Here is a 15,228-nt window from a genome sequence, read left to right as displayed (position 1 = left end):
TCCCGAATAATCCTCTCACTCCAAACTCTACGTACAGACATGGTGAATGAGCCCTAGGCAGCCAGCCTACCCCTCCCGGACACCTCGTTCTGGCGTCACTCTTGCCTCTTGTTTTCCTCTTCTATCGCAATCTGTTGATAATCGAATACTTTCTCGGCCCGCGCTTCTGTTTGATCAACAAGCCGATGATGCCTTTCGCGGTGGCCGATTTCAAAGCAGCTCTATAAACATGCACCGCGGGTGGGTCTCTAGTTTGGCTGTTATTGATTGGGGAGGCACGAATCGGCGGTCCAGAGCGTTAACGCAACCGGTAGCGTATCAAATGGTTGCGGATGAAGCCCAGCTGGGCCTTTTATCTCCGACCAGTCAGCCGCTGCATTTGGCAGGCATGGCAGGCGCTTGGTCGGGCACCCGCCATCCCGCTGCCCAGCGCTGTCGATCGGTGTGTCAGTCCCTTTCTGGTTTGAACCACGCCGTCCCGCTGCGGGTCGTGGCATGGGCAGGACACCATTTCGGTCTTGGCCGGCGATGCGTACGTCATATTGCGGCTGACCCGTGGAGCCAGGTGTCTAAAATGTTCGCTGACTGCTGAGCACTGCGAGTATGAATCTGCTGTGATTTGGGATTCTCGGGCCAAGATGAGGCCCAAGACTTCCCAAGACGGGCGATATTCGAAGAATGCTGCTGCCAATGATATTATCATGATTTCCCTGTCCGGAGATTCCCCATCGTCAACAAATATGAGGATGGTTACACTGCGCATCCTACACTCGTGCCTGATTGACCCGATCGCAAATTCACTCGGCTGGCCCGGTATTGCGCCCTATCCTGCGCTCAATAACCACAGCAGATCCGGTCACACAGCATGCAGATTGTGAGGGGCCCTGGTGGTGATGGTCCATACTGAGGTCTAGCTGATCATCCCGCGGGGACGTTCCAGGCAGCTTCCCGACGGAGCCCTCAGCCACTTGGTGCCTATGTTGTCAAAGGGATTTCGGCTCCCTCTTCTCCATCCCAGTGATTACTCTGCTTTGCTTGCCTGCCAGGGGCCCAAGCCATACTGGTACCAAATCCCCTGCACGCATGCATTTGTGGTGGCCCATTCTGGGCTGCAGCATACATATATCAGGACGCCGGGTGATGTTGAGCCTGCAGATGGCCCGAGGCGCAGGAAGGACAAACGGGCCCGGAGACACCAGGTGTACCTAGTCAAATCCCATCCATACAAGTGCTTCCTCGCAGGGGAGGTCGTCCAAGCCAGTCGACTTATGTTGCCCACTTGCTGCTCCTAGATGACGCGGCCTGGTCCATGAACATCTCGCTCGATCTCTCTCACTTTCTCTGACACTCGAACCCTCCTGATCTTTACTCGTTGAAAAGTGCATCTTGTCCGACTTAATTGAGGTTGGCTTGCTATCGAGATGTCCGCCCTTCTATTACTTGCCATCGTGGGCGTGGCTCTCCTGGTAGTGCACCAGTATATTAACAGGTCAAGACTACCGCCGGGGACACGACCGCTGCCGGGGCCGAGGAGTAAGTGGTTTGGCGTTGTATAACCGATGACTTTTCTTCCCTTATTATCACTCTCCCCCAATTCCGTCCATTGCTGGACCGTTGGACTGATCCAAGAGACACAGACTTGCCATTTATCGGCCGCGTTCATGACATACCAGCCGACGGAGCATGGCTCAAGTTCTACGAATGGAGCAAGCAATATGGGCCGATCTACCAGATGGAGATATTCGGCACGGTGCACGTATGGATCTCGTCCGAGGCGGTCGCACATGACCTTCTCTCCAAGCGTGCGCTCATCTACTCGGATCGACCCATGATCCCCAACCTTCCTGATAACCGCACGAGCGGCAACTACCTCGCACTCCTCGGGCGAACGGGTGAGCTAGAGTCTGCCTTGTGTCGGCGTGGGCTTTACTGACCAGGCAAGCAGAGACGTGGAAGCGACAGAGGAAGCTGTGTAACTACCTTATGCACACCGGCACGCTCGCATCGCTGCACTCCTATCCGACGATTGAACGAGACCGATTCTTGTATCTCATGTATCAAGACCCAAGCAAGTATCTAGAATGGATCGAGCAGTTCACCACCCGGACCGTCTCGCGACTGTGCTGGGGCACACCTCGGCCGTCGCAAATCCTGCGACACACCACGTTTGGTCTGCTCGAGACCATCAGTCCATCGGGGGCGTTGCCGAACGTCATAAGCTTCCTCCGTCATGTGCCGGCGGTCATCAGCCCGTGGAAGAGGAAGGAGAGCACACGTCACGCGCTGGAGGACAGGCTCTTCAAGGCAAATGTCGACTTTGTCAAGCGCAGCATGGCTAGCCACCACGCGGACCCGAGCTTTATCCGCACCTTCATCGAGAGTAAGGAGAGCGAGGATGAGAAGGAGCGGACCAAATGGGGGGACCTCGATGAGGCGAGGCACGTCGTCGGCTTGATAGCCATCGCGGGCGCATTGACGATCGGCAGTCCCATTCAGAGCTTCCTGCTTGCTATGTGCCACTATCCGCAGTGGCAACGGGCGTTGCAAGACGAGATCGACACCGTGTTAGGGGGCCGGTGTCCGCAGTGGGACGATCGGGAGAAGCTCCCAATGCTGCGCGCCGTGGTCAAGGAGGTCATTCGGTGGAGGCCACCCGTGCCGACAGGTTAGTAGTCGCCCATGGTTCCTTGCTCACCATCTCTCGGAGTGGGTATTGACTCAACTACCTAGGAATTCCACACGCTGTCGAGAAAGATGATGTTTACAATGGGTATTTCATTCCTGCTGGGGCTACAATTCACGCGCTGGAGTGGCAAGTCTCTCTTCATGTACTATGGTTTCTGACGTACATGTATACTAACGTGTGGCGAATCCGAACGCAGGGGCATTACCCGCGACGAATCCATGTACCCTGACGCGGAAACCTTCAACCCGCGCCGCTGGCTCGATCCATCGTTCCCGACCTACCGCGAGCCGCTGACGCAGTACCCCAACCTCAACGGCTACTCTCAGTTTGGGTTCGGGCGGCGGACTTGTCAGGGGGTCCCCATCGTGGAGCAGGACCTGTTTCTCAGCATGGGAGGCATGGCGTGGGCGTTTGACATCCGCAAGAAGCGGGATCCCCTGACAGGCGCCGAGGTCCCCGTGCACTGGAACGACTACACGCCGCTGCTGATCGCCAAGCCCGTGAAGTTCCCGTTCGACGCACTGCCACGCTCGCGCGAAAAGGTCGCCGCCATGCGTGAGATGTACGAAGCCGCGCGGGATCAGCGGTCTAGCGGGCGTGATATGGATATTAGCCAGTTCAGGCCGGATCTGGGCGACAAGATCTATGTCGATGACGCCGTGGACGTCGAGAGTGATGCCAGCAGCGTCAGCAGCGAACACGATGCTGTCATCACTGTCGGCGAGCCCAGCCCGGAACCGGATCTTTCCTTCTGCGATTCCAGTACCGAGCCTTCTGAAGAATGCGAGTCTGACAGGGAGCAGGAGAAGCTGAGAGTGATGATGGAGGTGCCCCTAGACCGGCGGTTGGGACTCAAGGTTGAGCCCGTAATGACCACGTTGTCGGTCCCGGGGGCATGGAGCTGGGCTTGAGAGCAATGGGATTGGCAATTCTGGGAACCAGAGGGATGTTTTGTTGGGATGGAGTATTCGGGGATACCTCTTGTCGTTTGGGGATATGTTCACGGGTAGTAGGGTAGTACTACTAAGTTTTGGGTTGGAATACGGTTCATGTTTTCCGGCGTTGTGTACTAAACCAGGCGCTTCCGCCTATACAAAATCTTGGTTGTGAAGCTACAATTAAGGAGTTGGGGGCCTGATTTATGTGATAGTGACGGTATGTGTCGCTGAGTGAACTTTGAAGGCCAGCCCGGTGCAGAACTGATCAGCGCCATGAGAGAAGTCTACCAGGTACATAGTCGGTGCCACTAGCTCGGCTTGGTCAGACATTAACAGCCGCCCACGCACGGGATGTCCAATGCAGGTGCTGTGTTACCTGCCGGAAAACGGTGGGCGAAGCAACCCCGTATTTCCAGGGCCCATGGTTTGCGCCTTGCTCGTGGGAGAGGGGTGCGGAGATTGACTAACCGCCCCTCGTCGAGTGCTTGGTACTTCTGTGGCATAATTATGGATGGGTGCATGTTATTTTCCGATGGTCGAGATCTCATTTAACTTTGAGTGCATGTTCAGCCAAGTGAGTGGCAGCTGCCGCAGTACACTATGTCAAATCAAATGGCCCCCCGCCGTGGAAGACGAGTAGAACCCCGGCCGAAGTGCAAGGTCGTGCAAATATCCCGGTCTCCCCCAGGTTCGCACTTTGAACTGTCCCTCTGCACAAAATACTACCCGGATGAAATTAGAGAATGCGACTTAAGTCCGGGGAAGACCAGGGGGGCGCGGCTTACTAGGCTCTGCGTTGCAACGCTTCCAGTTCCGACCGTGGAAGGTGCATCGATGTGGCCGTCAAATACGACATATTACTCGCGAGAGTGGCCAAGGCACCAGCCAAGGGGCCGTTGAGCCGATGATGTGCAGCATTAAGGATAGGTTGCCAATTTCGCGTGGCAGCCCTCTCCCTTTTTCTTTTGGGCCTGCCCTTCATCTCCATCCTTCGCATTAAACCCTGTGCATAACGGACAATAAGATTTGGGGGCGGCAAAGAGTAAGCGCTCACGACCTGTGGGGTAAAGGGCAATTTTGCTGGTGCCGTGCAGTGGCCTGACAGCATCGACGCCGACGACCAACAGAAACGCTGAAACGGCTTCCCGCGTGCGAAATCCCGGTCGGCAGGGCAGGGGTTGCGAAACGGCCGGCAGCCAGTGTTTGGCTGCCGCCACGGTTGTTTGCTCAGGGGTTAGTGGGATTTTCGTCCGTTCCACTTATGAGGCCGAGAATGAGATGCGATGGAAACTTAAATCGGAATGTCCTCTTATAAAGCCCGCGGTCCTGTCTGCACCTGCTCCCCCTTCCCCGTGTGACTGTCCTACAACCTACCCCGATCTAATCGTCGAGCCCCCCCCCCCCCCAGTGCCTTTACGATTTTGCTTCGCCGACTGGCAACCTCCAGCATGGGCAACTCCCCCAGTGCCTTGCAGCAGTGCATTGAAACAGTCGGCAACGGCAGGGTGGGGTTTGCCGGCTTCCCCAGTAACCCCTTATACCAGGTAGCTTGGGTCAAACCGTACAACCTCGACATACCCGTTAGCCCCGCCGCCGTTGTGCGCCCGCAAACAGCCGAGGATATATCGGGCGTTATCAAGTGCGCCGCTGCGAATAATGTCAAGGTTCAAACAAAGTCGGGGGGCCACTCTTATGGGTTCGTCGTTTTTACTCTCTGTAAAATGCTAGTACTCTGCTGACGATGGAACGTCAGCAACTACGGTTCGTGCAACTGCCTGACCTGTGCTACGAGGGGTGAGGCGCTGATTAGCACGATCATACAGGGCTTGGTGGTGTGGACGGAGCCGTAGCTATCGACATGGTCAATTTTCAGCACTTTAGCATAGACGACAGCACCTGGCAGGCTACTATTGGCGCAGGCACTCGACTAGGGGAAGTCTCGGAGAAGCTGCACAAGGCAGGTGGTCGAGCGATGGCCCACGGTGTCTGTCCCGGAGTCGGCATAGGCGGCCACGCCACCATTGTACGATATCCCATTTTCGATCAATAATCGTCAACTTGGTTTCCTCACATGCTAACTGCCATATAGGGAGGACTGGGCCCCATGTCGCGCATGTGGGGTTCCTGCCTGGACCATGTCATCGAGGTCGAGGTTGTGACGGCAGACGGCAAGATCCAGCGTGCGAGCAATTCTGAAAACTCCGACCTGTTCTGGGTAAGCGATGTAGCTACCGAACCCTGCGGGGGTTATTCTTGTCCTTGCTGACGTGGATGGAATAGGCGCTCAGGGGCGCAGCGTCGGGATTCGGGGTCATAACCGAATTCGTCGTCAAGACCCATCCGGAACCAAAGAACATCATCCAGTACGAGTACACTGTTGCATTTGGCAGCCAGGCCGAGGTAGCGCCTCTCTACTCGGCGTGGCAGAACCTCATCGCCGATCCGGCGCTCGACCGTAGATTCGGATCCATGTTCATAATGATGCCTCTGGGTGCCGTGATCACTGGCACCTTCTACGGGACAGAAGCAGAATACCAGGCAACGGGAATTCCTAACTGGCTGCCCAAGGATTCTGGGCGCCACCTCGTTCTGAACGACTGGCTTGGATCACTCGCACATGACGCCGAGAAAGAGGCTCTCTATCTGTCCAATATCCCAACACCATTCTATTCCAAGAGCCTGGCATTCAAACGGGAGGACCTACTCTCGGAAGACAAGGTCAAGGATCTATTCAAGTGGGTCGACAAGCAAGACAAGGGAACGCTCCTCTGGTTCATAATCTTCGACGCAGCCGGCGGCGCCATCAGCGACGTTCCCTCAAATGCCACGGCCTTCGCTCACAGAGACAAAATCCTTTACTACCAGTCGTACGCCGTTGGTCTTCCGCTCGCTGGCGAGACCAAAAATTTTGTCACCAACTTCCACAACCAAGTCCTGGCAGCCTCCTCCAACACGGCCTATGGGACATATCCTGGCTATGTAGATCCAGCACTTTCAGATGGGCAGCGTCAGTACTGGGACTCGAACCTGCCCGTGCTACAAGAGCTCAAGAAGAGATGGGACCCCTCCGACCTCTTCCATAACCCCCAAAGCGTCCGTGGGGAGTGAGAATGAGGGCGATATCGGGATGCTAGATATAAACACTAATATCTTCTAATCGGGTTCAAGAGATCAGGGAAGAGCAAGGTGTGACGGACGTGGTCTCGCAGCAAATTCGATTTCCGTTTCCAACGCGATGGGGTTTTATGCCGGGCTTAGACCACAAAATCACGAACGGGCCTACATTCGGAACATTTCATGTATATACTTTATAAGTTCTAGATGGCTATACGTTAATTTTGTACCGATTTATCTGCTCTCTATGTACTAATTCTCCGCCTGTCGCGCACACTGTTCTCCTGGTTCCCTAATGGTCTTCCACATCTTCGTCCCGGCCGGGGTACAAAATATCCTGTACTATCACTGCACGTACATGGTGGTAAAAAACAAACAAATACGTGAGCACCAAGACTATCGACATAGCCGTGGAGAACCAGAGCACCATTTCGTTGTGGAAACAGTTGCCGAGAGAGATAGTGGCCAGCGTGAAGCCTGTGTTGGGAAAAACCGCGGCCCACCAGCCTAGATGGAAATACTTGGGCGGGCTCTGGACGATAGCCAGCACAGCGATGCCGAACCACCAGAAACTCAATGCCCACAAGAAGCCAGCACCAATTATACCCATGGTCTCGATCATGGCGGTGTCCAGCAGCCCGTCCATGTCGGCGTCAAAGTTGTCGGGGAGACCCCTGGCCATGCCGATGAAGGCCAGCGCCGTAAAGGCCGGCGGGCCAACGCACATGAACAGTCCGGTCCTGTGTTCCCGGTTGGGGAGTCCGGACTGCATCAAGCGGCCGACCATGTGGGCGTACATCATGACGGCCACGGCGATACCGAGCCCCTGACACGTCAGTCCGGCGATGATGATGGGCACTGCCATAGCCGGCGGCTGCGTGCCCGAAATGACCGAGGCGATGGTACCTGACAGCATGATGGGGAAGATGGGCAGAATCCAAGTCGGCATCATGGTCTGCAACTCAAAGTTGTGTGTGGCAAAGACGTACGAGTATTGCCCGACGGCCACGCATATCGTCACGGCCACGTACACCCAGAAGGCGATCTGGATGGCCCACAGAAGTCCTCCGAAGGCCTGTGACGCGACGTCATCTTCAGGCACGCAGTATCGCTGCGTCGATGTGATGATTGTGGCGATGGACAAGAAGAAAGTTGGAAAGAAGAAGCCCTCGCGGGGGTGGGTGACGGAGCGCTTAAACGAGCCCGTAAAGAGGAAGAAGCGGGCCGCCAGCGCCAATGTGACCAGCACAAATAGGGAGATGTTGATGATGTACACGGCCAGGCCGATCTGCCGTAACCCGGGAAACTGGTGCGGCTGTGCATAAATCAGCAGCGACAGCCCCCCCGTCGACATGGTCAGTGTGTACCAGGCCCACGTAAAGTGGGCAAGACGCTGGCGGATGCCCAGCCGAAGCCGCGACTGCTGTTCGTGTTCTTCATCGGCGCCTGGTTTTACTTCCCTGTAGTTGGACTCGGTTTCGTTGTTCTTCTTGTCATGGTGTGCAAGCCCCGCCTCGAGTAGCCGCGGCCCGGAGAAGGAATGTATCCCAATGCCTTTCTCGATATCGTGGTCGAGACTGCTGTTATCGGAGAGACTCGAGAATGTTCGACCGAACGGTGCCTCTATAATTGTGGGTTGGAGAGAAGGATGATAAGGTGAGCCTAAAACGTGTGGTGGATGGCTTTGTAAGGAGCTGGAAGGGCGGGGGACCGGGAGATTCTCTTGTTCTGGAAAGCGGTGGAGGTCGGCGGCGTAGCTGGAGTAGAACACTGGGCTGCCCGGCAGCGGCGGTGACATTATTTGTAATTGGAAGAAGAAAGGAAAGAGAAAAAGACTGACCAAAGCAGTTGGAAACAAAAGGAAAAAGAATGATATGGATACCTCCAACTTGTGTAGCCCGTGATGGCAAACCAGCGGACCATCAGAAACCACGACGCGCTACTGGCACAGGATTAACGAAATATATCAATGGCAGCTCGCTCTAAAAGACATGACTTGCGCACTTCGGGGGAATTTTATCCGGGGGTTTCTGGATACGGGCATTGGATTCACCGATGCAGGTCCATCTCCACCCAATGTTTCAACGCGATGAGGAGTGGCGATGACATACGGGGCAGACACTGCTCAAGCTGCAGCTCAGTGGCTGAATAGATGCCACATCGTCAAACTGCCGGCTGCCCGAGTCAGAGTTGCCTCACAGGTGTGCAACCTTATCAACGCAAGGTCCGTGAGAGGATGGGATGATGATCCTATTCTAAATCCAAGGCCCAGTTCATACTCCACCACAAGGTGGCGCGGGCTTCTGGACACCTGCCCTGATAAGACTATGCATTAGACGTTTTTCGAGACATGTCGCATCGTCGGTTAGAAATAGGTGGAACACTGAGCACTGCCACACATCCACACATCTGTATCACTGGGCTGAATTCTGCAGCAAGAGCAGCTGATTTCGCGTGTGACTGCGTCACTACGTAACTATGCAACTAGCTGCATAGTAAGGTGATTAGACGAACGAGATATCGTAGCATGTCGCTCGGCAACTGGCCTCGCTGGATCCACACACATCTTCTCGTCTCTGGATTCCAATCTCCGACTTGGCAAGAAGAGTAACTTGGGTTCAATGTGCTGTATTATTTGTCATTCGTATCAGTAGGTATGCTAATTGGTGCATAGAGGTACATGTACAAACTACTACAGGATGCCAGTCTGCGATTAAACGGCTTGTCCTCATATCGTTGTAGGACAGGGGCCGTAGAAACGGAAACAGATCTGGATCTAAGAGACGCGCAAAAACAAAGGGCCTCTTGCGGAATAAAATGATGCGTGAGGGAAGCTGCCGCGTTATATCCTTGCCCCGCCGGCTCTCCATGCGCCTCTCGGCCGCGGCGTGCCGTTGCTCGCGCCAAAGTTGTGGAGCCGTTCTCCAATCAAATATGCCTCATCCCGAATCCGGACTTGCCAGCTGCGGAAGACACCGACCACGCTCCATAGAGTAATGCAACTGGCGACGCTAAGAGCTAGGAACGGGAAACTGAGGCGATAGATCAGCACTAGGTGCGCATCGTATAAGGCTTGATCGGGCGCGCCGTTGGCGACATCCATGCCCGACGCTTGAATGATGGCGTCTGCTAGCCCGTTGTTTACCATGAACTTGGCGAGCACAAGAGGCATTGTCACGGCCGTTATCCACAGGGCCAGGCCCGGGATAATGAAGGCACGACTGAGAATGGCAAGGTCAGGGTCCAGCCAGCCGCGGCGGAGCACCGCCCGCACGGCAGTGGCGAGGCGCGTGCCTGGGAACCAAGTCTTGATGATGCGAAGCCCTAGCTTGAGGTAGAGCAGGCCGATCGTCCAAGCCTGTATGACTCTGGTTGTGTGCGGTGGATTCGGCTCCTTGACTGCGCCGGATGCTATCGACTTTCTTCCATCACCCGAGAGTAGGGCGCCGTACATGATCTCGTGGAGCGGGATCAGGGCATAGAGTTCCATCAGCGACGCGACCAGAAGAGGGAAGACGACTAGGAGGAAGGAATATGTGTAGGTGATTTTCGCAACTCTAACGACGACATCATATGCACGTCGGATCGCTTCGCGCCGGTATGCGGACCTGACGGCCGTTTCCACCCATGCTTTGATGACTGCATAGATTGACGGTGCGTGGAAGAGCGCATATGTTCCAGTGCCAAGAACATAAATGCCAATGCTGAACGCGTATATGTCGTTGGTGCGGATCTGTTGGGGAATTACCAATTTAAACATCCACCGCCCGAAGACGAGCGGAACGATGGTGATGCTGACGCCAGTGACAGCGGCGAAGATCCAGATGAACAGGATGAATAGGAAGACGCGGATACGGAAGTGCGGTGGCACGTAAACAAACTGGTATTGGTCTGTCGAGTAAATATCAGTCTCCGGTTGGTCGCCCTTCCCGTCCTGCCGGGTGTTGTTCTCGGTGACGTCGAGGAAGACGTTTCTTCCCTTTGGGATCTTGACTTGGTCGGAAGCTGGGGTGCGAACAAATCGCCCATCCGGAATCAGTTGCCCAGAGCGTACCAGGTTCATCTTTTTGACGTTTAGAATCATCATGAGGTCTGGCGGAATCGTAGAGCCCGGCTTATCTGTGCCGCCCTCGAAGATGTCTCGCCATGATGTTTTGGCCACAACCTCACCCTTGGGATCAACCTCGAGAAATAATCGCCTCCAGGGGAGAAGATCGCGATCGGGCGAGGTGCTCTTCAGCACTAACCTCCCTTCTTCATCGACCCGCCGTTCTCCAAAGAGGAACCACGTGATTCTTAGGGCGCGCGCGCACCTCCGGAACCACCACGTGTACATTGCGTGAAGCCCGACGCTTGGCCTGAAAAAGTTGACGGCCATGGGCATTAGGAAGTTGTAGAAGAGGAGGTCGATAGGAAACTCAAGAACCGGCTCGTTTGACGAGTAATGAATGGGTAGGATGCCAGGGAGTGCGAGGAATAACCCCCAGACAACGCCGCCGAGACAGACGATAACCAGGGCACCATAAACAAAGGCTGAGAAAAGTATCTTGCGCAATTGGGTCGTCACATTGCGCTCTAGTACGTCGCGGACCGGATGGAATTCCGGGTCGTCGGGATCTCGAATGAAGTAGAGTACGCCCTTGCGCATGATCTTTCGACACATGGACACAAAGAGGGCAAAATGGAACATGTACCCGGTGCCGACGAACCAGTGGACAAAGATAGAGGTGACGGGGTAGTTGACGGTGAATAGGAAACGAGATCTCAGTGTCGTGTTCTCAAAAAGCGGAAGCAATGCGACATCGAGGAGCATGCCGCAGTAAAGGGGAAAGACAAGCATCTCGATGCCGATAATCAGGATGACCTTCATCACCCCGCTAGCTTGGTTGAGGCCGTCGATGATGGTGGCTTCCCATTCCTGAGCTGTCTGTCCAGTCGAGAATAGGGTACCGCGACGGAGATAGAGACCGGCCACTAAGCACAATGCGATATACCCCGCAATGATGGCCCAAAATCTGTCTGTCCCATCCCAGTGAGCGAGTTCCGGGTTGAGTGATCTCGTGGTTTCGGGCAAACTCAGGTTGAGAACCCAGGAAGTCGGGTTCGTGACAAGCGTCGGTAATTCCTTCAGGCATCCCACCGTGATGGCAGAGACATTGGCCGCCGCGGCAAAGGCCTCCGGCCCTTTGACAGAATAGTCACCGCCGAGCAAGAATGCGAGCAGTTGCCAAAGCGTGGAGAAGACTAGGCCGATGTGCTGTTTCATCGCGAACAAGGCCTCGTGGCTGATAGCAGAAAAGTTGCGCATCTCTGATCCAGATATTACTAGGAATTCAGTCATGAAACTGTTCCCGATCCTGTTCGCCGCGCTGACGGCAAATGCCAACGACGCAGTAGTGGTTGCCTTCATGTATTCGGCGATCACCGTAAGCCCAATCGGTCTGCTCAATAGCTGGATGGTTTGGGACATGGTGTATGAGGCTAGGCCCAGAATGACCAAAGCGCAATCTTGAACGAACTTGGAGAGGCTGATAAGCATTCGCGCCGGGCGCACAGGATTCGCTAGAGTCCAGACTGTGACGCGGCCGATATTGTATGGAAGGAAGACGCCGAGAAAGATGGTGATGGAAACGAGGAAGGCGCAGAATATCGCGTTTTGGAATAGGCCAGCTACCGGGCCTCGCATACCGAGTAGCTCAAGGATGCCTTCCAAATCCTCGGCGTCTTCGATGGCCTCTGGATCGAGACCGGCATCCACCGCAGCCTCGACGGCCTCGCGGTCCCGTTCCAAATCTTCGGCCAGAGCATTCTCCCGATTAGCAGCGCCATCAACGCCATCCCCATTGTCGCCGAAATCATCGAGAAATTCGGCAGCAGCGAGCTCTGCAGGGTCAATATCGTCCACAAGACGCCACATAAAGTCGGCAACCCTGTCGACTATCCCTACAGGCTGGTGACGGGGCGCATGTGCCTCGGGGGGTCGCGGCTCGGGAACCGCGCCGTCGTCTCCCGTTGCGTGATCTTGGTCGGGGAAATTTGATTCAGGTTCGGTTAACTGGGAATCTCCCATCCTCTGGGAAGAGCCACTAGACGTGGCCGTAGGAGGGCTTGATGGCCTGGCTGGCCCGTTGCCATCCAGTCCTGAGTAGGTGTACTCACGATCCTGTTGGGTTTCTCCGAGTCGATAATCGGGGAACAAAGGCCCCGCAAATGATGGGGCTATGGACCCGGGCGCGGGTTCTGATGGAAGGCCTGTGAAGGACCAGTTGTTGTTGGCCAATGGGTTGATCGCATAATTCGTCGTGGGTCCGTCGGTATTCGCCCGTGGGCGTAACGGGCCAACGGCTGGATAATACTCATGCTCTTGGACATTGTCTGCGAGCCTGGCTTTCCCTTTGGCGTCTGTCGCATTTTGCGGGGTTCCCAACCGTAGCCTGTCTTCTGATGACAGACCGAGCGCCGGCGAACCGGTAAAACCAGCGGTGCCTAGCGTGTCATGCTGAGCCGCCGCAGCTGTGTCGGTGGACGGCCCGGCAGCGTGGTCAGCATCTGGGCGCTCTTCTTCCGCCTGTATACCGCGGTCCATCATTGATCGGGTCAGTTTGATCCAATAATCTAATTTCTCTTCCAAATGGCGCTCTCTGGCGAGTCTGAGAATCCTCTCAGGGTCACCGCCCGCTTCTCGATAGATACCCAAATACTCATGGACGGTGGTCTTCTCCGAGTCGAGCATATCACTAGCCGGAAACCCATGATCGGGCATAGCTTGATTAGACTCTAGGATTGGAGCCAGTGACTGTCTTGCTGAGGACTCAGCAAAGCTGCTGCTGGAGGCTTGGCGCCGGCGAAACGGGGAGGAGGGTTCTTCTCCCTCGCCGACGGCGAATCGGTCGGTCAGCTCATCGCGATCGGCAAGGGCAGGGTCCGCATTATCATCCGAAGCATCTTCAAGGGGTCTCTCTTGTGGACCAGCAAAGTGCTGCACTGCCTCCGCACGCGGCCGTGGTGCGTGGGGGGCCGGGGCAGCTGCTAGGGGCGGGTTCTCGACGGCGGCGAAGGCTGCGCGCATATTGATCTCGGGCTGCTGCTGTACGACATAATCTCTAACAAGAATGATGAGGATGAAGCAGATTATGACCAAAACCGTGATGATCTGGCCCTCCAACACGGCAATGATGACGCGGTTGATCGAGGCGTGCCGAGTGAGGTTGCGGAGAAACACGACCCCGCTCAGCAGCGACTGGTGACTTGACGAATCTGTTGGCACTCTCACGAACATAGAGGCGGTAGTATTCGGGGGCACCGCGGCGGGCTTTTCGGCCAAGCCCATGGTGCCGAATAGGAGGCGTAGGAGGGTAGAATAAAGAGGATCGGTAGAGGAGAGGTTGATGCCATATAGGCCATTGACCAACTGGGTCGAGTCTGGAAGAATACTGTTGATGACGCCTCCGATTGTCGCAACGGTGGTTGTCGCGGCAAAGAGTGGGCTGGAGGGGCAAACACCGGAGCCGTAGGGCATTACAGACAATGATTCCAGTCCGTCGGACCCCGTTCCATTCCGCCTCCCAAAGAAAGCCGTTCCGCCTCCAAGCCCCTCGTCACTGATCCAGAAAAGAAAAGACCACACGGAACGCATCAGGTAGGGAAGCCATCCTAGCCAAACGCTTGCCACCAGGCCAGCTCTCAACCAAACCAGCAAGTTGCGGAATAAATATCTGGCCATATGACTGATGAAGACATGGGGTGGCAGCGATTTGGGCATGTTAGGGTCGTAGAGTTTGGTGAAGCGGAACGGCGTCTTGCACAGCTCGCAATGCTTCTTTTGGGAATGCGATAGCCACTCCATCAGGCAATCCTGATGGACATACTTGATGCTCCCGCTGCATTTGCAAGGGTAAAAGAGCTGCTCGTCGGCGGAGCCTTCGCCTCGGCATATCCGGCAGGTATCTGGGTCGGAAAACGGATGCATATCTGACGGGTTTGACCGGGATGAAGTCGCATCATCGACCCCAGGAGCGGAGATTCGGCGTCGGGTGTTGGGAAACCGGAGAGGGTCGGGGCCCGGGAAGGGGTCGAGCTGGACGTCACTCATGGCGGGGTATCGACTTTGTTGGGCGTCGGCGGCTGGCCTCAGGGACACGCCATTCGACGTCGGAGCTCAGGGGTTGGCTTCACCTTATCATCGGGAGAATTTCGAACTAGCGGACGGAGGTGGCCGAGGATAAAAGTCGAGGGGCGTGCGAGAGGTGCCTAGCAAAAGACGGCGTCGGTGAAACAGCCGCGATAACGTCAACCTCGTGGAATGGAGCGTTTTAACGTGGGACGGCGTGGCCAGTCTGCCACTGATCCTATGCAGGTATTTGGTCGTGTTTTCTGGAGCCCGATTTTCCGTAGCGTTAAAAGACGGACGGCCGGTGGGTCGGTCGGGGCGAACTGGGGATGCGGCACTCAACCTGTAGATGGCGAATCCAGAAGGGTTGGCCAAAGAGA

General features: G+C 55.6%; 4 protein-coding genes across 4 annotated transcripts; 2 read left to right on the top strand and 2 right to left on the bottom strand.

The window, feature by feature from the left end:
- Positions 1 to 1,421: 1,421 nt before the first annotated feature.
- On the top strand, positions 1,422 to 3,597 carry MFIFM68171_10048 (Cytochrome P450 monooxygenase psoD; the record flags this gene model as incomplete). The annotated part of the gene is made up of 5 exons (XM_071065467.1): positions 1,422 to 1,533; positions 1,638 to 1,892; positions 1,946 to 2,665; positions 2,731 to 2,812; positions 2,883 to 3,597. The coding sequence occupies 5 exons, from the start codon at positions 1,422 to 1,424 to the stop codon at positions 3,595 to 3,597; spliced, it is 1,884 nt and encodes a 627-aa protein (XP_070921568.1).
- A 1,475-nt stretch (positions 3,598 to 5,072) lies between these two features.
- Positions 5,073 to 6,732, top strand: MFIFM68171_10047 (Berberine bridge enzyme; the record flags this gene model as incomplete). The annotated part of the gene is made up of 5 exons (XM_071065466.1): positions 5,073 to 5,320; positions 5,378 to 5,385; positions 5,448 to 5,647; positions 5,714 to 5,839; positions 5,905 to 6,732. The coding sequence occupies 5 exons, from the start codon at positions 5,073 to 5,075 to the stop codon at positions 6,730 to 6,732; spliced, it is 1,410 nt and encodes a 469-aa protein (XP_070921567.1).
- Positions 6,733 to 7,030: 298 nt separating this feature from the next.
- Positions 7,031 to 8,536, bottom strand: MFIFM68171_10046 (C4-dicarboxylate transporter/malic acid transport protein; the record flags this gene model as incomplete). The annotated part of the gene is made up of 1 exon (XM_071065465.1): positions 7,031 to 8,536. The coding sequence occupies one exon, from the start codon at positions 8,534 to 8,536 to the stop codon at positions 7,031 to 7,033; it is 1,506 nt and encodes a 501-aa protein (XP_070921566.1).
- A 1,044-nt stretch (positions 8,537 to 9,580) lies between these two features.
- MFIFM68171_10045 (RING-type E3 ubiquitin transferase) lies at positions 9,581 to 14,830 on the bottom strand (the record flags this gene model as incomplete). Its single annotated transcript, XM_071065464.1, has 1 exon — positions 9,581 to 14,830. One exon carries the CDS (start codon positions 14,828 to 14,830, stop codon positions 9,581 to 9,583), a length of 5,250 nt encoding a protein of 1,749 aa, XP_070921565.1.
- Between the last annotated feature and the right edge of the window lie 398 nt (positions 14,831 to 15,228).

This window comes from Madurella fahalii (genome assembly GCF_045866475.1).
Source record: "Madurella fahalii IFM 68171 DNA, scaffold_6, whole genome shotgun sequence".
NCBI classification, from domain to species: domain Eukaryota; kingdom Fungi; phylum Ascomycota; class Sordariomycetes; order Sordariales; genus Madurella; species Madurella fahalii.
This window is presented reverse-complemented; position numbering and strand designations above follow the sequence as displayed.